The 25,416-nt window shown below is 51.1% G+C and overlaps 3 protein-coding genes across 6 annotated transcripts; 2 read left to right on the top strand and 1 right to left on the bottom strand.

Moving 5' to 3' along the window:
- The first annotated feature begins 1,929 nt into the window (after positions 1 to 1,929).
- Positions 1,930 to 17,156, top strand: KIFC1 (kinesin family member C1). Its single transcript, XM_049653453.1, has 11 exons — positions 1,930 to 2,093; positions 8,457 to 8,594; positions 8,723 to 8,822; positions 9,330 to 9,383; positions 9,494 to 9,544; positions 9,748 to 10,142; positions 11,861 to 12,643; positions 13,292 to 13,582; positions 13,683 to 13,756; positions 14,025 to 14,100; positions 16,960 to 17,156. The coding sequence occupies exons 1-11, from the start codon at positions 2,082 to 2,084 to the stop codon at positions 17,002 to 17,004; spliced, it is 2,019 nt and encodes a 672-aa protein (XP_049509410.1). The 5' UTR covers positions 1,930 to 2,081; the 3' UTR covers positions 17,005 to 17,156.
- A 1,981-nt stretch (positions 17,157 to 19,137) lies between these two features.
- On the top strand, positions 19,138 to 23,413 carry PHF1 (PHD finger protein 1). Its single transcript, XM_049653460.1, is given in 15 exon segments — positions 19,138 to 19,322; positions 19,415 to 19,496; positions 19,606 to 19,701; positions 20,121 to 20,221; positions 20,308 to 20,456; positions 20,645 to 20,740; positions 20,951 to 21,019; positions 21,156 to 21,279; positions 21,389 to 21,456; positions 21,624 to 21,728; positions 21,853 to 22,042; positions 22,131 to 22,225; positions 22,495 to 22,575; positions 22,737 to 22,788; positions 22,790 to 23,413. Coding segments are annotated over 15 exon segments (1,704 nt in total). The 5' UTR covers positions 19,138 to 19,163; the 3' UTR covers positions 23,027 to 23,413.
- A 75-nt stretch (positions 23,414 to 23,488) lies between these two features.
- On the bottom strand, positions 23,489 to 25,108 carry CUTA (cutA divalent cation tolerance homolog). 4 transcript variants are annotated; one of them, XM_049653461.1, is made up of 6 exons: positions 25,012 to 25,107; positions 24,405 to 24,613; positions 24,164 to 24,223; positions 24,002 to 24,047; positions 23,834 to 23,883; positions 23,489 to 23,707 (listed from the first exon to the last, which is right to left on the bottom strand). In XM_049653461.1, exons 1-6 carry the CDS (start codon positions 25,075 to 25,077, stop codon positions 23,581 to 23,583), a joined length of 558 nt encoding a protein of 185 aa, XP_049509418.1. In that variant the 5' UTR covers positions 25,078 to 25,107; the 3' UTR covers positions 23,489 to 23,580. The 4 variants fall into 4 exon arrangements, with proteins under 4 accessions (XP_049509418.1, XP_049509419.1, XP_049509421.1 ...); XM_049653462.1 differs by lacking the exon at positions 25,012 to 25,107 and adding an exon at positions 24,876 to 24,996; XM_049653464.1 differs by lacking the exon at positions 25,012 to 25,107 and adding an exon at positions 24,807 to 24,861.
- Between the last annotated feature and the right edge of the window lie 308 nt (positions 25,109 to 25,416).

Here is a 25,416-nt window from a genome sequence, read left to right as displayed (position 1 = left end):
AATGTAATTTTTTTTAAGTTTATTCATTTATTTTGAAGGGGGTGCAGAGAGAGAGGGAGAGAGAGAATCCTAGGCGGAGATTTGACGTGTGGGCTCAATCTCAGGAACAGTGAGATCATGACTTGAGCTGGATGAAAAAGGAGGCTGATGCTTAACTAACTGAGCCACCCTGGTGTTTCTCACCTTAGCAGAAATGCTTTCAACATTGCATCATTACTGTGATGTGTGCTGTAGGGTTTTTGAAGATATCCTTCATCAGGTTATGGGGTGTTCTTTTGTATCAATAGATGCTGAATGATTTGAGTAGTTTTTATGCATCAATTGACACGAATAAACTGCTTCCCCTTTAAAGTATGCGTCCATATTTCTCCTAGTCTAACATTAATTTTTGAGAAATGCCTTTTGCTGTATGTTTCTTCTCAATTCTCCCTCTTTACCCATCCATTACATGTTGGTGTCCTTGGGGCCCCTGGGTGGCTCAGTCAGTTGAGTGGCTGACTTTGGCTCAGGTCATGATCCTCTGTCCCCTTCTCTCTCTGGCCCTCCCCCACTTGTGCACTCTCTCTCAAAAATAAACATTAAAAAAATAAAAAGTCTTGGTCTCCTTGTTTCCTCCATCACTCCTCTCTCTTTTCAAGCTCCTGCTTTTTGTAGGTTTCCTAGGCTGTTAAAGATTGGGGGATGACAACAGGGTTTTCAGACATTTTGTCTCCTCACAGTCTGCTCTCTCCACAAGCAGGTTGAATTCAAGTTAAAACAGTGCCTTAGAAGATAGGTGGCTTATGTTCCAGTTCTCTTGATTCCCCAAAATGCACCAAGACAGATTTCCCTGTGCCTTTCAGTCTCATCAAATTTCCCGTCCTGCCTATCTCCAGGTTCGTTGGGAACTCAGATGAATACACGCTGTAGAATCACTCTGCAAATTACTCACAGGTAAGGTTTGGTTGTTCTCGACACAAAGGTTGTTAGAGGTAGTGTGAGGTAACGGATAGCTTGGACTTTGAAGCTAAAGGAATCCAGATCCACTCCTAATCAGCAGTATGACCTTGAACTTGTTACTTAACCTTCCTAAGCCTCGTCTCCTTCGTCCAGCTTGCAGATAAGAGATGCAAAAACGGTTGACACATAGTAAGAGCTCAATGAATTTAGCGATTAAGAGACAATGCACGTGCAGACAGCCTGAAAAGCATAAAATACTCCATAATGTAAGCAGTATGCCCTCTGTGGGTTCGAGGCTCCTAAGCCAGCTCCAGTATTAGCGCCCAGGTACCGAGGAGGTAGGGTGAAGAGGGGGACTGCAGAGAAAACTACTCTGAACCTCGAATCCCCACCGTCGGGCTCCCATGGAGCGCCAAGTTGCACCCACGGTCCCTAAGCTTGGTGAAAAATGACAAAAATGACTGGGGAAGGGGCAGATGCAGCCACCCTCACATTCGCGGGAGGGATCCAGCTCCCACTCGAAAACGCCGCGCAACCAACCGCAATCACAACTATCCAGTAGGGGTTAACTAGTGCGCTCCCTGCTGCAGTCGCTAGGGGGAGCTCGTCTCGTCCCTCGCCCTAAACGGGTCCTCGTTTGCGCACGCGTGATTCCTTCCCTCCAGCGGTTTGCCCCCACACCAGCTACGTTCGAGCGGCGCGTTCCAGGCATTTTCCGACTTAAAGCCCTGCGGCTACGGGCCGACCGGAAGCCCAGAGGAACTACTGCTAGAGGAGGGGTGGGTAAGAGAGGTGGAAGTGGAGCCGGAAGCGTGACTAACCAGGCGGCCTCCCCAGGCCTGCGAAGCAGGAAGGACAAGGTGCCGGCTTGGCGGGGTGTGGCCTCGGGAGGCGGAGGGCGCTGCGATTGGCCCTCGGCTGTGGCGACGGCGACGATTGGCCCCTGAGTGCGGAGGGAGGTGAGAAGGGTAGCGGCGGTTGGAATTCAAAAGTGGCGGGTGTGGCGCTAGGCTGGTAATCGCTGGATTCCGGAGCGCGCGTCCCTTGTGTCGCGAGCTGGCGAGAGAACGTGGGTCCCAGGAGTCCCGGCGCCCTGTCCTCTTCTATTGTGGTCCCCTGGCACGTGCGGCACGGTGCTGGACATGGAGCCGCAGGTGAGTAAGAGCCGCCTTGGATCTCCTGCCCCCGATGCTGACGAGCCCTTGGCTCCCGGCCGGCCTTGGTCCTGCCGGCTTGGAAGGCGAAGGTCCGCGCGTCCCCACGCATTGGAAAGGGGTGAGGGAGGGAGAAGGCAGGGAGCAGACCCAGAAAGTCTGAGTGTACGTCTGCCTGCCCTCCTCCAATTTCAGGGAGTCTCAAAACACCTTTCCTCGCTTTCGTGTCTCCAGGATTTCCCGTTTCGAATTCTCAGGATTGTCTGACTGGTACCCACTTCTCCATTCGTACCGACGATTGCAGTCCGTGATTGAGAAGGCAGAGTCCTGAGATTCCGTTTACCTCTGGGGGAATGGTGCCTGAGGCCAAATCCCTGCTGGTGTTCTTTCCTGTCCTCTCCTGGTTGCCTTCGCTTCGGAGTGTAGAAAGGGGATAGAGGGAATGGGGTAATCTGAACTGAAGGACTCATTCTCTTTCCTTCCCCAGATTTTACAGCGATCTCTGCCCCCTGAGGCTGGTTGACTTAGTTTCTTCTCTTATCAGTGCCACTGCACCCCACAACCATCTGCAGCCTCCCCTGTCCAGTGGAGAAAGATGTGTGACAGCCAGAGTGTACTGATTTTTGGTGCCAGAAAAAAGCTCCTCCCTGGATGCTCTGTTTGTTAGTATTTCACATTCAGATTTTTCCAGAGTCAAGTTTCAACCTGAAGAGATACTCTTTGTGTCCTGACAACTAAAGAGCAGAGCAGTATGATGTGACAGCGAAAAATAGAAGCCTTCTCATATGTATGCGTAGAATATTTACTGAGCACCTATTATGTACCATGCCCAGTTGTAGATACTTGGGATGCAGCAATAAACAAGACAAATCCCTGTCATCTCTATAGATGTTGTTCTATGGAAAGCTGTTATTTTATGGGGAGACAGGAAATATGTCATAAGTTATATAACTCTCTTAGAAAGTGATAAGTGCTGGGGGCACCTGGATGACTCAGTCAGTTAAGCATCCAGACTCTTGATTTTGGCTCAGGTCATGATCTCATGGTTTGTGGGATCAAGCCCCATGTGGGGCTTGGGGTTTTCTCTCTCTCTTTCTGCCCCTCTCCCCGACTTTTGCACGTGCACGCTCTCTCTCAAAGATAAACTTTTTAAAAAGTGTTAAATTCAGTGGAGAAAAGGAAAAATCTGAGCAGATTAAGAGGGAGGAGGGGAGGCCAACTGTCAGGATGGAGTATTAAATAGAATGGTCTTGGTAAGCTCCATTATTAAGAAGGTGAGCCTTGAATAAAGGCTTTGAAGGAAGTGAGGGACAAAGGCTAGTGGATATTGAAGGAAGAGCAATCCAGGCCGAGGAAATCTACTAGAGCCAAGTCCTAAAGAATTGTAAAACAAAGCTAAAATGGAGTGAGCGAGGGGGCAAGTTGTTGGAAGGGAAGTCAGATAATGGAGAGTGGGATTGTTGACCCCACTGCTTCTTGTAGGAATCATTGTGAGGGCTTTGACTTTTACTCTGAGAGAGATGGGAAATCATTGGATGATTTTAAGCAGAGATAAGATCTGTGTTACATTTTAAGCGGGTCACTGGCTGCCACATTGAGCGTAGAGGTAGGGGGTCAGGATAGAAACAAGGAGAACTGTGAGGAATACAGCAGCTTTTCTCAACTTCTGTACTACTGACATTTTTACTGTAGGGGGCTGTCCTGTACATCGTCTGATGTTCTCAGTGTTCCTGGCCTCTACCTACTAGATGTTGGTAGCAGCTCCCACCTAATCAATGACAAATTGTCTCCAGACGTTGCCAAATGTCCTGTCGGGAGTAAAATCACCCCCAGTTGATAACCAGTGGCAAGTGATAACCTGAGAGATAATGGTGACATGGATCAGGGTAGTAGCAGTGGAAAGAGTAACACATGGTCAGATTCTGTCATCCTTTGCTGGCATTAGATATGGAATGTAATAAAATGGGAGGCCTTGGGGTTTTTTGGCTTGAACAACTGGAAGATGTAATTATATTGACTAAGATGGACAAAGCTGTAAGAGGAGTGAGTTTGAAGGGGGTTTGGATGTTAGGGGGTGAGTTTGGATGTAAGTTTGGCATATTTATTAGACTTCAAGTGGACACATTGAGGAGACAGTTGCATAGAAGTTCAGGAGCAAGGTCTGGGCTGGAGATATAAATCTAGGAGTGGTCAGTATATGGATGGTATTTAAAGCCGTGAGAGTAGACTGGAATGTGGATAGAGAATAGAAAGACCACCATTAAAGTTTGTAGAGATGAGGAGAACCTTCCATGAGAGATGGGGAACCCAAGAGAGGATGGTCTCCTGGAAGCTAAATGAAGGAAGTGTATTAAGGAAGAGGGAGTGAGTAGTTGTATCAAATGCTGCTGATGGGTCAAGGAAAGGGAAGATGCAGAGTTGACTTAGCAACATGAGGAGAGTGACCTTGTGACCTTGAGGAGAGTGGTTCTGGTGAAATGGGGAGAGTGAAGGCCTGATTGGGATGGGTTTAGGAGAGAATCTGGACATAGTGAATGCTACGTAGATAGCACTTTTGAGTTTTGCTGCAAAGGGCAACAAAGAAAATACTAGCAGGGAAAGTAGAGTCAAGAAACTCTTTACAACAATAGCATGTGTTGTAGCAGGTAGGAATGATCCAGTGGAGTGAAAAGCCGATGGTGTAGAGGAGAAAAGGAAGGATTGGTAGGGCTCTTACTTAGTAGATGAGGAGAGTAGGATCTGATGTGCACGTTGAGGGGAAACATTTCTCTTATGCTTCTCATTGTGGAAAGTTGGGAGTCATTGTGCCTGGCTTTATATTATAGACGGAAGAAAAATAAACACTAAACTCTTTAGAGTTTTCCTTAATAAATAAACCTTTGAATACATTTTTCAGAGCCCACACAAATTCCGGGGAGTTAGGTCTTTAGTAGATCCATTGTGGCAGTGTAGAGAGAACAAAGGGCATTGGTTATAACAAAATTCAGTGTGTAGCCTTGGAATACTTAAAGAAAACTTTGGTTTTAACACTACATTTGGGGGCATCTGGGTGGCTCCGTTGGTTGGGCATCCGACTCTTGATTTTGGCTCAGGTCATGATCTCACAATGGGTGGGATTGAGCCCTGCATCAGGCTCTGCGCTGACTGTGCAGAGCCTGCTTGGAATTCTCTCTCTCCCTCTCTCTCTCTCTGCCCCTCCCTGTTCTTGTGCACACTCTCTGAGAAAAATAAACTTAAAAAAAAAGATAAAAAAAATATATTTGATTAATCTAAATTGATTAAAAAACATTCTTTGTATACGTACATTTCTGTAGGCAACAGAACAAAAAATGACACCTCCTTTTTTTGGGGTGGGGGCTTTTTATTTGTATAGAAGCCAATGGTGTGGATATATCAGTTTATTTAAGTATTCCCCTGCTGGTAGACATCAAATTTCATTCCTTTAAAAATGTATTGAGGTGCACCTGGCTGGCTCTGTGAACATCCTTGAATATATCACATTCTCCGTGATGTTTCTTACAACTTTATGTGAATCTGCAGTGATTTTTTTTTTAATGTTTATTTGTTTTGAGAGAGGGACAGAGTGCAAGTGGGGAGGGCAGAGAGAGAGGGAGAGAGAGAATCCCAAGCAGGCTTCATGCTGTCAGCGCAGAGCCCTATGTGGGGCTCAGTCTCATGAACGCCGAGATCAGGACCTGAGTAGAAATCAAGAGTTGGATGTTCAACCACCTGAGCCACCCATGCACCCCTGAATCTGCAATGATTTTTAAATGAAAAGCTTAATTAAAAGACAAAAGAAAACCAGCCCTTCCTCTTGTTCTCTTGGTTGTTGGAACCATGACAGGCATCTTGGTGTCCCGGTTTCCCCCATCTCCCTCACTGCCAAGCCAGCTCCTAGTTAGGTCAATACTTGGTTTCCAGTAAGCCAGCCCCTCCTTTTCATTCCCACTGAGAACAGAAAGACCACCATTCAAGTTTGGAGAAATGAGGAGAACCTTCCATGAGAGAGGGGGAACCCAAGAGAGGGTGGCCTCTCTCAGATGCATTTCTTTTTAGCCCTTAATCTCCTAAAACAGCGCTTCTCGACTGACTTCTATGAAAATTAAGCTCTTGCCCCAGTGCATTCTTTACATCTAATGATTAACTTCTCTCTGTTGCATCCGGAATACTGAGAGATGTGTATTTCCTTGGGAGAGTTAAGAAAGTGGATTGTTTTTTTAGAGCTTAATTATCTTGTACTCCAGTTTGGAAAGGCTGCCCTAGAAAGTAAGCTCTGGGAGGGCAGGGATTTTGTCCATTACTCTTACCCCAGCTTCTAAAACAACGTCTGGTACAGAGCAGTCTTGCAAAAAATCTGAGTGCCACAAATCCTTGTTGAATGAAGGACGAAAGGAGTGATGCATTCTCTCTGCCTGTCATAGCCCTCATCTTCTGCTTCCATTCATTCTTCACATTGCTTCACTTGCTTTTCTGGTACAAATCTAGTCATATTAGTTTCCCGATTAAAAATCATCAGGGTCCCTCTTGCCTTCAGTAAACACTTGTCGTCCTTATCATGGCATGCCAACTGCCATAATCCTTGCCTTCACCTCCCCACTTTCTGTGCACACTCCATGTGTCAGCTGAACACAATAACCTGACATTCCTTGTGTGCACCCCCTTCCTTGCTTTCTGCCTAGGATGCTCGTCCTTGGCCCAAGCCATCAGGCCAACTCATCCTCAAGGTTTTTGCCTAAAAAGAGTTTTTAGAAGTGTTCTCTGACACTCTCCCCATCTGAACTATATGCCCATCCCCTCCCCTGGGCACTTTTTATGATAGCACTCAGTAAAGTTTTAATGCTCTCTTTAAATGTTTCTCTTCACCATTTTCTATGAGCATTTTGAGGGCAGGGACCACATCTGGTGGTTTGGTTACTCCCAAACCCAGATCATTTCCTGGCACATAACAGGCACTAGGTAAATATCAAGTGAATGAAGTAAGCTGAAAGACAGAGAAGACGCCTTGGAAGTAAAAGTTAACTCTTCTGGGGTGGCTGGGTGGCTCTGTCGGTTAGGTGTCCGACTTTGGCTCAGGTCATGATCTCACGGTTTGTGGGTTCAAGCCCCGTGTGGACCCTGTGCTGACAGCTCAGAGCCTGGAGCCTGATTCAGATTCTGTATCTCCCTCTCTCTCTGCTCCTTCCCCCACTCACGCTCAGTCTCTTACTCTCAAAAATGAAATGAAATGAGATGAGATGAAATGAAATGAAATAATAAAATAAAATAATAGTAAATAAAAGTTAACTCTCATGAAGATCAGAAGTTGTTCTGTATACGTGGCGTTCTCCTGATCGTGGGGTAGGAGTAGGGTTTGCATAGGAAGGACCTGTGTTTAGCACAGAAATGTTCTGTGTCCTCAGAAACCCTTTAGTCCTGGGCAAACCAGAATGGTTGGTCACCCTAGACAGGAGTAGCCATGGAGTGGACATAATCCCCAGACACTGAATTGAGATGCTTTGGAGAGGCACTCTCTTTCTTTCCCACCGTCCCCACCTTTTACCTGACTCTGGTGGTCTCCAAACTGGGTCATGCGACTTCTGAGTCTTCTCCATGCAAGTCAACCTCATTATTTTTTATAAATAGACTCTTTTGTATATTTTTCACATGCCCAATCAGAAGCTGTATCTGGTTCTCCACATATGCAAGGCTAAAGACAAAACTCTTCCCTAGGCCTGGCATCACAGCCCTAGCAGTTAAAAACATGGCCTCCGGAACCAGACTGTGTAGATTCTAACCCTGGCTCTGCCCTTCACTGGCTGATGACCTTAGACAAGCTATTTTCCCTCTCAGTGCCTTCCTTCTCTCATCTGCAAAATGAGGCTAATAATAGCACTTCTCAGTGGGCTGCTGTAAGGATTAAGAAGCTGATACAGATGAAGTATTTAAAACAATTTCTAAAATGTTACCTGCTCCTCCCATCTAGTCTTCAGCCTTATCTTTCTTCCACTCTCTCCCTTATGATTCTCCATTCTAGCTCAAAGAGCCCGGTGGTCTCCCAGCCGTATCATGTGCGTGTTTGAGGTTTTGCCTTCTGAAAACAATGTCCATTTCTTTCTGCTTATTTAAGTAACTACCCTTAAAGTTAGCTGAAGTTTAGCGTCGTCTGTCCAGCTTTTCCCTTAGAGATTTCTCCCACTTTTGCATTATGTCCCACTTCTCTCTTTGCCTTTTGGCTGGCACATAATCTGTGGGCCCCAGTTTGTGCCCAAGAGGTACTCAGTGCTTGTTGGTGGTTAAGAGTTTGGGTGGGGGGGCCAAGAAGGGGAGTTCTTGGGACATTTGGGCTCCAGGGAGTTGTCTAAAGCTTCTCTCTTTTCCCAACAGAGGTCCCCCTTGTTGGAAGTGAGGGGGAACATACAGCTAAAAAGACCCCCGGTCAAGGCTCCTTCTCGGCTGCCTCTTCCGGGAACCAGGTTTAAGAGGGGGCCTGACCAGATGGAGGATGCCTTGGAGCCTGAGAAGGTAAGCTGGGTTTGGAAAGCTTTACATGTACATGTACGTGTATGTGTGTGTGAGAGAGAGGGACAGAGAGTGTGCGTGTCTAACTCAATCAGGGAGAGTAAATGGACCCCATTCTTGTCTTTCTCCAGAAAAGGACACGAGGCCTGGACACAGTGACCAAAATTGCCACATCCCGCCCCAGAGCACCAGCCCTCACCACAGTGGCACAGACACAAGGCCAGACCACAGGTGGGCTCTAGGGGTGAACAGAAACCAAGGGAATGGAAGTCCAGTGCTCTTCAGATTTCTTTCAATTTTAGCATATTTTGAATAGGTAATATGTTTCACTTGTTTCAAAATTCCAAAGGCACAGAAGTCATTATACAGTGAAAAGTCTCCCTCCTACCTCTGTCCCCCAGCCACCAGGTCCCTTCCCCAGGAGCAACTGTATGTCCTTCCAGGGGTGTTCTATCATGGACATGTCTCCAATATTTTTTACATAAATGGTAGCATACTTGACATGTGGTTCTGCCCCGTGTTCTTTTTTTGCTTATCTTGGTCCAACTTTTTCTTGGGGTATTGTGTAATTCCTGGTCCTGGGAAGGATACCTTTAGAAGCTGGCCACACTTCAGAGAAGAGGGAAGCTGTCTTATTTCTAATCCTCAGAAAACGCAACTCCTCTGCCCCTGGCCCAGCCAGAGTTCACACCATCCTGAGACTGGTTGTTCTTTTTCCTCTCCCCCATCTCCTGACAGCTCCAAAAGTTCCCAAGAAGACGGGACCCCGATGTTCCACAGCTGTTGCCACAGGTAGTAGTGCTTCAGAGCTGGGGCTGAGAAGAGATTTGGGGTGTGTGTAAAGGGAGGGTGTGTAAAGGACCCCCGTGCTGATTCTGTATGTTAACTCCCCAATTCTCTAGTGCTGAAGAATCAGAAACCAGGCCCTGCTGCTCCTGCCCAGAAGCCTGGAGGTAGGTGACAAACATAACCACTAGGTGAGGGGCTGGGACAGGGAAGAGAGGAGATGATGAGTACCCCAAAACATCCATCTGGTCTCCTCCCTGTCTGGAGGGAAAAGAGATATAGCAGGATGTGTGGAGGCCTTAAAGCCTAGGAGGGAGGAGAGGCAGAAAGCCAAGGCCTCCCTGACCCTGCCCTTTCTGTGCCATGTTAGCGGCTGCTCCCGTGCCGGGAGGGAGGAAACCCACCAAACGTCCGGCCTGGGACTTAAAGGGTCAGTTATGTGACCTAAATGCAGAGCTGAAATGCTGTCGTGAGAGGACTCAGACATTGGACCAGGAGAACCAACAGCTACAGGACCAGCTCCGGGAGGCCCAACAACAGGCCAAGTCCCTGGGGGCAGAATGCAGGACACTGGAAGGGGAGTTGGCCAGGGTGCAGGCCCAGGCCGAGCAGGGCCAACAGGAATTGGGGAACCTAAGGGCCCGTGTCCTGGAGCTAGAAGAGCAGCTGGGCACACAGCAGGGCTTGGTGCAAGAGCTCCAGAAAGAACAGTTGGGGTTGCAGGAGGAGCGAAGGGGACTGGCCGCCCGGCTGGAGGAGCAGGAGGTAAGGACCACCTTCTCACCAAATGCTAACCCTTCTTTCTGGGTTACCCTGAAGTCTCTTTGGGCTTAGGGTCCCTGCCTGCCTTTCTTTGGCAGTACACGTCTGTCCTCTAACCTCCACCCCAGCCCACCCCTGACTGTGTCTTATTTCTGCCCTGCTTCTCCCTGTCCTTCTTGCTTTCATAGCTCCCACCTGGATCTGTGTCTCCCTTCATCCTCTGTCTCCCCCTCTGTCTTTCTCTCTTTCTTTCCTGATCAAAAGTCTCCACGTCAGGGGTGCCTGGGTGGCTCAGTCGGTTAGGCATCTGACTCTTGATCTCGGCTCAGGTCTTGATCTCTGGGTCGTGAGTTCAAGCCCTGCGTTGGGCTGTGCTGGGCATGAAGCCTACTTAAAATAATAATAATAATCGTGGGGTGCCTGGGTGGCTGAGTCGGTTAAGTGTCCGACTTTTGGTTTCAGCTCAGGTCATGATCTCACAGTTTTGGGAGTTCAAGCCCCGACAGCACTAAGCCTGCTTGGGATTCTCCCTCTCTCCCTCTCTCTCTGCCCCTCCCCCAACTCTGCTGTCCCTGTCTCTCTCAAAAATAAATAAACTTAAAAAAATTTTTTTTTAAAAAAGTCAGGGTGCTTGGGTAGCCCAGTCAGTTGAGTGCCCAACTTCAGCTCAGGACATGATCTCACAGTTCGTGAGTTCGAGCCCTGCATCAGGCTTTCTGCTGTCAGCGCAGAGCCTGCTTCAGATCCTTTGTCCCTCTCTCTCTGCTTCTCTCTCTTCCTCTCTCTCAAAAATAAACATTTAAAAAAGTTTCTTTTTATGTTTATTTTTGAGACACACACACACACACACACACACACACACACACACACACACAGTGTGAGTTGGGGAGGGGCAGAGAGAGAGAGGGAGACACAGAACCCAAAGCAGGCTTCAGGCTCTGAGAGGTCAGCACAGAGCCTGACACGGGGCTCAACCCCACGGACCGCGAGATCACGACTTGAGACAAAGTTGGACGCTTAACTGACTGAGCCAGCCAGGTGTCCCCAAAATAAATAAACATTTAAAACCAAATCTCCAGGGCACCTGGGTGGCTCAGTCAGTTAAGCGTCCGACTTTGGCTCAGGTCATAATCTCACGGTTCGTGAGTTCAAGCCCCGCATTGGGTTCTGTGCTGACAGCTCAGAGCCTGGAGCCTGCTTCAAGTTCTGTTTCTCCCTCTCTCTGCCCCTCCCTCTCTCACACTCTGCCTGTCTCTCTCTCTCAAACATAAATAAACATTAAAAAAAAATTTTTTTAATAAAAAAATAAAACCAAATCTCCATGGCATTCTCTCTTCCTCTTCTCATGTCCATTTGACTCCTTGGTGAGCACCAACTAGATTGAATTCCTTGCGGTTTCTCCGATGCCTCAATCTTCTCTTCAGGCCATTTTGCATATATACTTCCCTCGCTGCAGAATGTTCTTTCTGTTCTCCATCTTTTCCTGGGTTTACTCCTGTATTTTTGGGTGTCAGCTTAGATGTCATTGTCCTTATGCCCCTTCTGGCTCTTCTCACAGCACTCCCTATTCTATTACCATGATTCCTATTTTCTTCCCTCTTTCTTTACCAGACTGAAGTCCTTGGGAACAGGGACCACCCTACCTCCATCCCCCACCTCATCATGACTTGTCCTTATTCCTCGTTGTGTCTCACCCTCTGTGTCCGTTCCGTTCTGGACAGAGGAGGCTACAGGCGTCAGAAGCAGCTCTGTCAGGCAGCCAAGCAGAGGTGGCGTCTCTGCGCCAGGAGGCTACAACCCAGGCGGCCTTACTAGTGGAGCAAGGAGAACGTCTCCATGGGCTAGAGATGGAGCGCCGGCGATTACACAACCAGCTACAGGAACTCAAAGGCAATATCCGTGTGTTCTGCCGGGTCCGCCCTGTCCTTCCAGGGGAGCCCACCCCACCCCCTGGTTTCCTCCTGTTTCCCTCTGGCCCTGGTGGGCCCTCTGATCCTCCAACCCGCCTCAGCCTCTCCCGATCTGACGAGCGTCGTGGGACCCTGAGTGGGGCGCCAGCCCCCCCCACCCGCCATGACTTCTCCTTTGACCGGGTCTTCCCACCAGGGAGTGGACAGGACGAAGTGTTTGAGGAGATTGCCATGCTTGTCCAGTCAGCCCTGGATGGCTACCCAGTATGCATCTTTGCCTACGGCCAGACAGGCAGTGGCAAGACCTTCACGATGGAGGGTGGTGGGCCTGGGGGAGACCCCCAGGTGGAGGGGCTGATCCCTCGGGCCCTGCGGCATCTCTTCTCCGTGGCCCAGGAGCTGGGCAGCCAGGGCTGGACCTACAGCTTTGTGGCAAGCTATGTAGAGATCTATAATGAGACTGTCCGAGACCTGCTGGCCACCGGGACCCGGAAGGGCCAGGGCGGCGAGTGTGAGATTCGCCGGGCAGGGCCAGGAAGCGAGGAGCTTACCGTCACCAATGCCCGATATGTTCCTGTCTCCTGTGAGAAAGAGGTAAGGACTGATGGGTCCTGGGACTGGAAAACGGGGAGGAATGGATCGGGTGGCATCAGATGCAGGTCGATGCAGAAGGGAGCAGGAGAAAGTCGAAGGCTGAGGGGAGGGTACGTTGTGCGGGTGGGTCGCCACATCAGCATTGGCTGGCGGGCTGGAAGGTAGATCTGTCCGTCGTACAGAACTAGGGAGTGGAGTGACGCGTGTGCCAGGGTGTTCTCCGGCCCCGGCCCACTGCATCTCAGGCCTCAGCTCCTACTACTCCTCTTGCCCAGTTCACTCTGGCCATGCTGGCCTCCTGGCTGTTCTTTAGCCTGCTAGTCACGTTCTTGTAGCAGGGCCTTTGCCTGAATGTTCCTCTCCCAGAGTGGTTTGCTTCCTCGCTGCCTTAGGAGTTTAAAGTACTGAAGCTGTTCCTGGCCGTTGTGTCTAAAATTGCAACTCTCACCCTACTTTCACATACTCCTTATTCTGTTTTATTTTGCTCCTTAGTATCTCAGCTATTCTGTGCGTTTTATTTATTTTGTCTCTTCACTGGCTGGAAAGGAAGCTTCAAGAGGGCAGGTGCTGACTCTTGTTCATTGCTACTGATATAGCTATGCGTTGACTCCCTGCCTGCTTTTGCCCCTTGCTGTTCCCCATCCCCAGGTGGAGGCCCTGCTCCATCTGGCCCACCAGAACCGGGCTGTGGCCCGCACAGCCCAGAATGAGCGATCATCACGCAGTCACAGTGTGTTCCAGCTGCAGATCTCTGGGGAGCACGCTGGGCGAGGCCTGCAATGTGGGGCCCCCCTCAGCCTTGTGGACCTGGCTGGGAGTGAGCGGCTAGACCCTGGCTTAACCCTTGGCCCTGGGGAGCGGGAACGCCTTCGGGAAACCCAAGCCATTAACAGCAGCTTGTCTACCCTGGGGCTGGTCATCATGGCCTTGAGCAACAAGGTGGGCATGGGGATGTTGGCAGATGGGACCTGGGATGGTTTGGGGCTGGTCATGCTGAACCCTGTCCTATCCTAATCACCTATCCCCCTCAACCCTCAAGGAGTCCCATGTGCCTTACCGGAACAGCAAGCTCACCTACCTGTTGCAGAACTCTCTGGGTGGCAGCGCTAAGATGTGAGTGAAAGGGACAGACGGATAGAAGAGGTTGGGTGGAGGGGTGCCTGGCTGGATCAGTCAGAGGAGCATGTGACTCTTGATCTTGGGGTCGTGAGTTTGAGCCCCATGTTGGGTGTAGAGATTACCTAAATAAATAAGATTTAGAAAGGAGGGGGCATTGGGTAGAGACTGTGATGCTGGGGTCAGGGGTAGGAAAATGGAAACCTGGTCCAGGCTGTACTCAGCCACTGATGCTGGGGTTTGGCCCCCTCTCTTCTCTCCACAGGCTCATGTTTGTGAACATTTCCCCCCTGGAAGAGAATGTGTCCGAGTCCCTCAACTCCCTACGCTTTGCCTCCAAGGTGCAGTTACCACCAAGCCCAGGCCCTGTCAGGACCCCTGGGTGGTTGTAGGCTTCTCCATTCTGACCCTTCAGTCCTTTAGGCCAAGGGCACATTCATCTGGAAAGGATTTGCATTTGTCAGGCATCCAGGGCACTACCTCTCTAGATTCATTTTTAACTATTGGCTTTTGGGTTGTTTAATTTTTAAAAATAGGTAGTTAAAAGGTCAAAACTATATAAAAGCTATATACAACAAATGAAGTTTTACCACCACCCCTTTCTCCCTACCTGCCCTATCATTTTTCTCATTTATCATTTTACTTATCCTTTCAGTGTTTCTTTTTGCAAATATAGGCAATATGAATGTGCTTATTCTTTTTTATATAAAAGATCTCTCTCATATACATATGTGTGTATATATATATGTATCTATATGTGTGTGTGTGTGTATATATATATGTATATAGTTCTGTACTTTGTTTTGCTTATCAAGACAGCCCCAAGATTAGTCCCCACTAGCACACAGAGATCATTCCATTATTTTTATGTCTGCCTAGGACTCCGTTGTGTGGCTGCACCAAAGTTTATCCACCAGTTCCCTCTACTGGACACTTGGATTGTTTCCACTTTATTTCTATTACAAACAAGGCCATGTTGACTAACCTTGTACATATGTCATCTTGTATTTATTTAGTTATACCTGACCATCTTTTTTTTTTTTTTTTTTTTTAATGTTTATTTTTGAGAGAGAGAGAGAGAGAGAGAACATGAGCAGGGGAGGGGCAGAGAGAGAGGGAGACATAGAATCTGAAGCAGGCTCCAGGCTCTGCGCTGTCAGCACAGAGCCTGATGCGGGGTTCAAACCCACAAACAGTGAGATCATGACTAGAGCCGAAGTCAAACGCTTAACTGACTGAGCCACCAGGTGCTCCTGACTATCTTTTTTTTTTTTTTAATGTTTATTTATTTATTTTGAGAGAGAAAGCATGAACAGGGGAGAGGCAAAGAGAGAGGGAGAGAAAGAATCCCAAGCAAGCTCCTCACTATTACGCAGAGCCCGACCCCAGGCTTGAACCAATGAACTGTGAGATCATGACCTGAGCTGAAATCAAGAGTCAGACACCTAACTGACTGAGCCACCTAGGCACCCCAGTTATATCTATCTAGGGAGAGATTCCTGGAAATGGGATTTTCTGGACCAAAATAGACATTTTTTTCAGACCATTCCAAATAGTGTGAATTCAGGCCCCAAAACACACTTAAACATTAGGTGGAAGGAGGGCCGTGCCATGAATTCTCTAGGAGATTTATGCTCCCTGCACTAGAGTTAAGTCAGAAGGTCTCCATACTGTTGGTCTCTGGAGGGTAGTTTTTTCTCTGGCTATTCCCTTCCTGAGGGTTCTGGCTTTATTCAGGATCTCTGGTCAGGCGTGCCCTTCTGCTCTACTCGGGCTTACCCCAGTGGACATTGGTTGCTCCCATGGGAGTAGTCAGGTCCTTTGGCACCTTGCCCTGGTCTTCTGCTTTGATCAGGATTTCCTTTGCTGTCTTGCAAGTTTGATTAAAGTTCTGTCAACATCATTAACAGCCAAAGCATAAACTCTTTACTATCCTCTAATACCCAATTTACATTGTTAAATTTCACCTGATTGTCTCAAATGTCTTTTATATATTAAGTTTATTCTAATTGGGATCAAAGCAAGGACCACTCATTTCTTTTTGTTGGATTGTCTCTTAAATTTATTTTAATCTGTAAGAATCTCACGACCTTTTGTGATACTTATTTGTTGAAGAAATAGGGTCATTTGTCTGGTAGAATATACCAAATCTGGATTTTGGCTGGTTGCTTCCTTCTTCCATAATTTTTGTTATCTAGTAGATTTAGGGGCTTTGATTAAATTTGAATCAGTCTCACATTTCCTGACAAGAAAACTTAAATGGTGCAATACACTTTTTGTTGAGGCAGGAGGCACCTAAATATCTAATTGTTCTACTTTTAACGAATTAAAAACCAATCATTGGATTTGGGTGTTATCAACTTGATCTATCCATTTGAAAATACCCTGTTGACCTAGTGATTTCACCTAGTGATTTTATCAATGTTCATACCTAGATCTTCTATTTCATTAGGGAGTTTAATTTTCCCATTCTACACGTAGTAGTCACATTTCTTCTAGAAAGTACTTTCCTTTACCATGTATTATTTGGTTACTCTGAAATTCTGCACATATAGGAAATGAAGGATACATGCTAGATTCTTTATCAATTTCTAGTATTAGAAGTTGATATCTTGGCAACTTCCAAAGGTAACCAAGTGAGTTTTTATGGGGGGTGGGGGAGTATCATTTTACAGATGCTTTTGTATTGATATCTATCCTTTGTAGTCATTATTCTTTCTGATGCTCAAATTGCTCCATCTTTGCCCAGTGGGAGCTCCTTTAAGTTGGCTCCTGTGCCCTTTAGACAGGACCCAAGTAGTCTTTATTCTAGATTCACTTTGTACAAATCCTGCCCTAGACTTGGGATCATTTTTCTGAGGGGCCTTGATTCCTAAATGAGTGTTGTTCATGTTTTATCTAGCTTATTAGGGCTTGGGGTCTCTGGGCCACGAAATTGCTGGAAATGGACACTCCATCTCTCTCTGCTCCTGTGTGTGGCTTCCATCCTTCTCAAGCCTTTTCACCTACTCTTTGATTTTGTGTGGTCAATGGGCATAGAACTAACCATAACTGAGGCCTGTACCTGCCTTCAGAGCCCTTGGTTTCAGTGTTTTCTGAGGGCAGCCCTAATATTGGGAGTGGGAGGTGATCTTGGAGAAAAATTGTACTTTTGGCTACTCTGAAAACGTTTTAATCTTGTCTAAACCCCCTGTCCGCAGGTGAACCAGTGTGTTATTGGTACGGCCCAGGCTAACAGGAAATGAAGACTGATCGAGATCCTGTGTGTGTGTTTAGGGATGGGGATGGGGCAGCTGAGGGATGCTTTATTGGGGGGTGGGGGGAAGGGGTGCCGTATGACCTGGGTCTATCAAATAAAGAACAGTTTTTTTTGTTTTGTTTTTTTTTGTCTTTTAATAAAGGTTTTATTAGCGATTGCCCAAATCTGTAGAAATGGGAACTGTCCACTCTGCCAAGTATTTGTGCTCTGCAGGGCAAGGGCTTCAGCTTTTCTCCCCGTTAGGCCATCCCCTGCAGTCTAGGTGGCCTGAGGCTCCCATACCCTCCCGGGTTGTCCGCATCTAGGAGATGTGCCCACTAGCCAACCACCTTCATTAGTTTGCCGCCGGCCACCCCAGCCCCACGCGGGAAGTCTCTGGTGGATAAGGGAAGGTGGGAACCCGAGCCCAGAGGCGCGCCCTCCCACAAACTGCTGGCTCTCCCCTCCCGCCCTTTCCCTGCCTTAGCGTTCGAACCGCCAGGGCCGGCCCGCCCGCTGCCCATTGGCTGGCTCTTGGCGGCGTCACTGCCTCGCTACTAGCTCTCCTGGTCTGAGCACCCGCCCTAGAAGCGCTGGGCGGGACGCACGCCCGCTGACTAGCTCGCGCCAACCGGTAACGGCCGCCGCCCCATAGAGGAGGGGTCCAATCCTCCCAGGTGCCGCGCGCGGGAGGGGTCACGCGTGCGCAGAAGCGCGGCGGCGTTGGGGGGGGGGAATTTGCCACGGGGAGGGCGGGGCCGGGGGCAAAGGCGGGAGGAGGGCGGGGCACTCGAGGGAGGAGGGCGTGGCGGGGGCGACGGGAAGGGTGAATGGAGGGCGGGGTCGTGAACTGGGGCCGGGAGGCGGGACTTGGAGTGACCATGGAGGTTGGGGGGGCGGTTAACGGATGTGGCTGGGGCGGGGGCCAGTCTGGAGGCCGGCTGCCGGGAGGGGGGGATTCCCTCCTGCCCCGAAGGCGGGTCTCCCTCCGAGGAAGGGGCTGTGGGGATTCCCTCTCCCTCCTGGTCTTGACTTTCCACCCGCCCCAGCTGTGGAGAGGGCACAGCTCGCTTGGCGGCCTCCAGGCCCGTTGGAGGTGAGGGAGGTGGGGTGAGGTGGTGCCCGCCCCCCCCCACCGGCTCCTCCTTCCCCCCAGTCCTCCCCTCCCACCACCCTCCCCCCGAGCCGGTTTGTCCCTCCCCTCCCCTCCCCTCCTTTCCCCCGCCGCCTCCTCCTGCCGCTGCCGCTGCTTTGGCTGCTGCGTCATACGCCCCAGAGCTGCCGGGACGGAGGGGCTGGGCCTGGGGACCCCCCCGGCCCTTGCCTGCCCGCCCTCCGACGCCCAGACGTGTCCTCCCCGCGCGGGGGGGTTCGCCTCGGTCTCCCACGTCTGCCTCTGCCCGGCTCCCGGCGGCCCCAGCTGTCACTGGTAAGGAGGCGGCGGGAGGCGCCCGTGGGGGGGGCAGGGAGCCGGGGGTCGGCGCGCAGGGCGCGGGCGGGAGAGCCTCGCCGCCTAGGCATCGGTTCGGGCTGGGCCGACTCAAGTCCCCTCTCGGACTCGCCGTCATGGGGAGTAGAGACCGGGACTGGGACACGCCCCCCTCCCGGGGCACTCAGGGAAGTTATCTAACCCGGGGGCAAGGAGCCCCGTATTTGAGGGTGACCTGACATAACCTGGCATCAGGTTGATTGTTCTGAATGAGACACGCGGGCCCAGGGAGGCAGCCGTTCCTATTCTGGAAAACATCTCCAGAAAAGGTCCCAAAACACATCTCTGGGTAGCAGAGCACCCCAATTATGATACCTCTAACAGGAGAAGGTGATAGTAGAAACTGAATGGTAACCTTTGCTTCTTCAATCATCGTGTCTCCTAAAATCTCAAGGCCAGGATATAGTATCCCAGGGGAGCTCTGGAAGCTGGGAAGCTAGAGAACTAGGTTGGGAGGTGGGGGTAGTTAGGGAGAGGAGAGCCAGGCACCAGAGTTGGAGGAGCTGGAGTCAAGAAGCTTGGGAGGGGGGCTGTGTGGTTTCCTATCCAGGTGCTTCAGATTTGGAGTCTGGGGGCACAGCAGCTTGAGTCCTTGAGGCAAAGAAAACTGGGGACAGTTTCTCAACATTCATAACCTTCTCCTATCCCACTTCTGGCTAGGCCCCCCCCAGGATGCAATGGCACAGCCCCCCCGGCTGAGCCGCTCTGGTGCCCCCCCACTTTGGGACCCAGCCTCCCCTGCGCCCACTTCAGGCCCCAGGCCTCGACTTTGGGAGGGTCAAGATGTTCTGGCCAGATGGACGGATGGGCTGCTATACTTGGGGACCATCAAGAAGGTAAGACCTTTGATTTCTGACCTAGCACCTTTCCCCCATTCCCCTTATGTAGTTCTGATTCCTGTTTCATCTCCTGTGCTCATCCATTCCAGGTGGACAGTGCTCGGGAGGTGTGTCTGGTCCAGTTTGAGGACGATTCCCAGTTTCTGGTTCTATGGAAAGACATTAGCCCCGGTGAGACCCTGGGGACCTAAGTGTGTGCATGCCATGGAAAATAGAAACTTGGCTTGGGGGATGGAAAGGGGCTTGAGGACAGGCCCTGCAACACTGTGTTTCCTCACAGCTGCCCTCCCTGGGGAGGAACTCCTCTGCTGTGTCTGTCGCTCTGAGACTGTGGTCCCTGGGAACCGGCTGGTCAGCTGTGAGAAGTGTCGCCACGGTGAGAGGGCGGGACACCTGAATGGTCTAGCTTGCCTCTGAACCTTCCCTCCACCATGGTCCTTATGCCATTGTCCTGGCTGAGTCCCCAAGCCACTGCTCTGGGCAGTGTCCTCAACCCTGTAACCTCATTCCCTTCCAGCACAGGGAGAAACAGCCATGGAGGGGGGAGGCGTGAGCTTTGTAGACAGTGGGTGCTTCAAATACACCCTTGTCTAATCATAAGATTTGGGGCAAATCCCCAAACCTCTAGGAGCCTGGTTCCCTCATCTGTAAAATAAGAGTAATTCACTCACCGCAGCAGGATCGTGGCAAAAAATGAAATGAGGTGGCTGAGACTCTTTGTATCCCAGTATCTAGCCCACCCAGGTATGCAATGCCATAAGTGTTTGGTCTACCCTCAATATTATCATTATTCAGCTTATCACCAGGACTGCCACGTTCCCAGAGCTCCAGCTCCTGGAGAGGGAGAGGGCCCATCCTGGGTCTGCCGCCAGTGTGTCTTCGCCATTGCCACCAAGGTAAAGGCGCTTTCCTGTGGGAACCCCCTACCCACAGCTTCTCCCCACCACCCCTCTGAGGTGGCCTGTCCACTCCCTCTCTGCAGAGGGGGGGTGCACTGAAGAAGGGCCCTTATGCCCGGGCCATGCTGGGCATGAAGCTGTCACTGCCATATGGACTGAAGGGGCTCGACTGGGACGCTGGACACCTGAGCAACCGGCAGCAGGCTAATGGTTACGGGGGGGGTCCGGGGGAGTGAGTAATGGGGGGGGGGAGGTAAGGAATGAGTGATAGAGTAGTGGGGAGGCAGACTTCAGGGAATGAAGGAGAAAGAACAGAGTGACGCGAGTGCCGAAGAGGGCAGGGGGAGGTGGTGAGTAGGGTCCGGGGCAGTGGAGGTGGGGGTAGTGTCTGGAGGTCACTAGGCCTGTGCTCCCCCGCAGGTGGAACCTGAAAATGCTGCAGTGCCGGAGCTGCCTGCAGTGGTTCCATGAAGCCTGCACCCAGTGTCTGAGCAAGCCCCTCCTCTATGGGGACAGGTGAGACTGGGGCATCCGGGAGCCACGGGGAGCCCTCTCACTCTGCTCCACCCTCTTGGCGCCCTGCCATGCTGTCTCAGATCTGTCCTCTTCCCAAGCTCTGAAGCTTCCCTTCCCTGCGTGCCCCATCCTTGCTCGTGAGTCCTCTATAGCGTGGTAGGTATTGTTTTCTTGTATAAGGTGTGTTCTCTCCTTCTCGCCCACTTCCAGGTTCTATGAGTTTGAATGCTGTGTGTGTCGGGGAGGCCCTGAGAAGGTCAGGAGGCTACAGCTTCGCTGGTGAGCTGGTTTGGGGACCAGTGTAACTTCTCTCAGCACCCCCAGGATTTCATCCTGCACACCCCAACCTCCCAGCTCGGGATTCTCTAGGCTCTTTTAATGCTTCCACAACCTTGACAACCCAATATTTCTTCAGGGTGGATGTGGCCCATCTTGTCCTCTATCACCTCAGTGTTTGCTGTAAGAAAAAATACTTTGATTTTGACCGTGAGATCCTCCCGTTCACCTCTGAGAATTGGGACAGTTTGCTCCTCGGGGAGGTAAGGGGTAGTGAGGCTTCGGCGGTGAGGGTGGAACAAGGAAGTATAAAGAAAGGGGGAAGGGAAGCACCACTGCTCCCCTGACCCCATTTTCCCTCCCCTCCCCCAGCTCTCAGATACCCCCAAGGGAGAACGTTCTTCCAAACTCCTCTCTGCTCTCAACAGCCACAAGGACCGGTGAGTTGGATGGAGACAGGCTCAGAATGAGATGCAGATATGGATATGGTAATCCTGGGAGGGAAGGGGTTGCCACCCCCCTGGAAGATCATCTCTGAAAAGTGACAGCATAAGAAGGGCTCTTTTTTTACTGCACTGACCCTATATCATTTGTCTCCTCACCCCAGTTTCATTTCAGGGAGGGAGATTAAGAAGAGGAAATGTTTGTTTGGTCTTCATGCTCGGATCCCTCCCCCTGTAGAGCCCCTTACTGGAGATGGAGCCCCCACCAGGTCACTGGTCCAGGGAGGATGGGGAAATTCTCAGGGTATCTGTAGGGGGTGGTATATGTATGGAGATGGGGAGGTCTTTGGGGTGTCCGGGAGGGGGCTGGGGGGATAAGGAGGCCTCTTACAGCTTCCCTTCAGGGCAGGGCCCTGGGGGAGGGGTCTCACGTCCCCTGGGGAAGCGCCGGAGGCCGGAGCCAGAGCCCCTGAGGAGGAGGCAGAAGGGGAAAATGGAGGAGCTGGGGCCACCCTCAGCAGTGCGCAATCAGCCCGAGCCCCAGGAGCAAAGGGAGCGGGCTCGTCTGCAGAGGGCACTGCAGGTACAGGGGCAGGGGGAACCCCACGGAGCAAACGGTGGTGTGGGAAGGAATCAAGGATTATCTCTCAGTCCTTTGCTCCTTCTTCTAGGCCTCAGTGTCTCCACCAACCCCCAGCCCTAACCAGAGTTACCAGGGCAGCAGCGGCTACAACTTCCGGCCCACAGACGCCCGCTGCCTGCCCAGGTCAGTGCTCCTTCACCCTCCAACCAGATATGCACTCTTGGAGTCTCTTCTCCAGTTATCTACATCCTCTGAACTTTCTTACCCAGAATTATTTCTCCCCCTTGGCTCCCCCCTTCTTGTCTTAGAGAGACTCCTAGAACCAATGTCTGATCCCTAGTATTCTGGGGATGGGGATTCCTTGGGGCTAATGTTTGCGCTCTGCCCTTCTCAGTGGGAGAGGGTCCTATTCCCCTGCTTCAGGTCCTGACTTTCCCCCTCCCCAACCCCAGCAGTCCCATCCGGATGTTCGCTTCCTTCCACCCCTCTGCCAGCACCGCAGGGACCTCTGGGGATGGTGAACCCCCAGACAGGTGAGATTCTACCCCTTTGCCTGTGCCACCCCTCTTCACCTCTATGTTCCTAAGTTCCTCAGTCTCTAACTTGATTGCTTCGTTCCTCTGATCCACATGTGAGCTCCATTTTCACTCAGTCCTTATCTGCATCTGGACTCACAATTGCCTTCTCTCCCTAGGTCACCCCTGGAACTTCACATTGGTTTCCCCACAGACATCCCTAAAAGTGCCCCCCCACTCGATGACTGCCTCATCTTCCTCAGTCCCAGCCCCCTCCCCAGGTCTTCCTAGACGCTCAGCACCCGCTTCTCCCCTGTGCCGTAGTTTGTCTCCTGGGACTGGGGGAGGAGTCCGAGGTGGGGTTGGCTACCTGTCCCGAGGGGACCCTGTCCGGGTCCTTGCTCGGAGAGTACGGCCTGATGGTTCTGTGCAGTACCTGGTTGAGTGGGGAGGTGGGGGCATCTTCTGAACAGCCTGCCTCTGCCCACCTCCCCATTCACACACACCGGCACTTTCATACCCTGACCTCTGACCTCACCTACAGCTGGGATGTACCTGGGGAGGTAGGGGGTAGTTCTCTCTACTGCCCAGGCTGGAATCCAGGTGGGGGGATTGGGGGAGAGGCTGTCTCTTCTCTGCTCCCTTCGTGATTCCTGACCCTTCCCCCATCCCTCTTCCCATTTCCTTTGATGTTATTTTGTTACAGCTTTTTAAATATTTTTTAAAATTATTTAACCCCTGGGGACTGAGACTGAGGGCAGGGGGGTGGGGGATGATAAAGGATCCCAGACTCTGTATGATTGAAATAAAGGTAAATAAACAAATCTAGCAGCCCTGGGTCATTCTGGAAGATGAGAACACAGGAAACAGAAGCACTTCTAATCTTCCCAAATTCACATATGTGACAAGAAAAGAGGCAAAAGGCAGAAAGAACCACAGACAGGATTTATTAGGGGCCCAGTTATCACTGCAAGTCAAAGGGCATTGAAATATACAAGGGGAACATGGCAGGAACCGGGCTCATCATGGTAGGACTGTGCTGGAGTCCGCAACTGACTCTGTAACCTGGCGCACCCAATGCAAATACGGGGAGTTCCCCTGCTCTACAGGCAATGCGATCACCTCGGCCACTTCGTAAGGGTGCACAGAACTGAAAAAATGGTGGGGGCGGGGGGGGAGGAATCACTCAAAGATTTACCTAAAGGAGCCCACTCCCTCGGACTGCCCAGCAAGTCCCACCCCACGCCCTCACCCCTACCCACGTCAGAGTTCTCACCGAACATAATCTGTCAAAGCTGGAACCAAGGAACTTCGGGTTTTAATCATCTAAGAAGCAAAGACAAGCATGATTGAATCAGGGGTGGGGTTGATTTCAGGATCTCATGACGGATAGGAGTCAAAAGGGTTTCAAAAGGGTTTCGCTGGATGGGGAAACGTTTCTCACCATCAGCACTTCATTGTCCTCTTCAAGCTCTCCTTTCCATTCATAGCTGAAAAGGTCAGGGAGAGAGTGTTAAGGGAGCAAAGACTGCCCTCAAGGAAAGGCCCAGTCAGCCCCTAGAGTCAGGTTAACCCCCCCCCCCCCCCACTAAAGCCTATGACTCACATGGATGTAATCTGAGGGATGAGGTTAACGCAGGCTGCCAAGCGCTTCTCCACCACAGCCCTGAAGGTGAAGAGAAAGCCCCATTCAGAATGCCCCATGACCCGGATTTTTGCACTGGCAGCCAAAGGACAAGGTTCCAAAGCGGGAGATCAGGCAGGAAGCTGCAGGAGTGCACTTCTCTGCCACCTCCAACTCTCTCTCCTCACGATCCTCCTTCCTGGCTCCACGCTAAGGTTCCCACCTGGCGATCTCCTTGGCGACCCTCTCGTTGGGGCAGGTGACAAAGGCTGCAGAGACTGTGCCGGGAACATAGCCTGAGCTCGAGGCCGGCGAGGGCTGGGACGGGGGGCTTCCGGAAGCCATGGTCAGCAGAGCTCGGGGTAGCAAGAGAAGGCGAGAGGCCACAGGCAGCAGCGCCGGCATCCAAAGAAGCGACAGGAGCAGAGTGGCCTGAGAGCACGAAATGAATTCGGTGTCACTCCACAACTACCCGAGGAAACTGCATCTCGGGAACCCTTCGCTTGGATAGACAAGCTCTGCCCTTCCCCTCTTCTGCACCCCGAAGGAAAAGGTCCCTGAAGCTGGGAGAGAAACTTGAGCAATTAAGGCACACTCGGTTTCCACTCCCTCCTCAGAAGCCAACCTCTAGGATTTGGGGAGCGGGTGGTGGTCGAGGCTGCGAGGACCGGAAGGGGCGGGGCCGGTCACTCACCCCTGCGCCGAACAGGATTGCGGAAGCCCGCCCCCAACTCATGCAGCCTATTGCTGGTAGAGGAGGGTTGAATGTCAAAAATCACACGTAACTCCCAGAAACGACCCCAAACCCAGGAAGAGCGGCCTCTTCTTACCTGGGCAGCAGTCACGTGATAAGAAAAAGCACACCACGCGACCACAGCGGAAGCCGGACCGAACATCCAGAGCCAGCCAATCCTGGCCCTCACGTGGCCCAGTTTGCCCCTCCTCCTGAAGGAGGAGGAGCGAAAGGGAATTGGGCCAATCGACAGCCGGATCTGCAGACGTGCGCGGAAATGGCACTCTCGTTTCCGTGTCAACCGGAAAACAGCCAATTGCAGGCTGAGGGGAGCCGCAGCGTCGTTCCACTGTCACGTGAGGGGGCCTGTCTCCCTCAGGCGGCTGTATCTCAATGAGCGACGCGAAGAGGCCAATCGCTGGCCAGCCCCGCACGCCACGTGACGAGAGTGCTGGCTCTAGGAAAGGGGGGCTGGAGACCCCGCCAATTCGATGCGTCAGGT

Source organism: Panthera uncia (assembly GCF_023721935.1).
Source record: "Panthera uncia isolate 11264 chromosome B2 unlocalized genomic scaffold, Puncia_PCG_1.0 HiC_scaffold_24, whole genome shotgun sequence".
Classification (NCBI taxonomy): Eukaryota; Metazoa; Chordata; class Mammalia; order Carnivora; family Felidae; genus Panthera; species Panthera uncia.
This window is presented reverse-complemented; position numbering and strand designations above follow the sequence as displayed.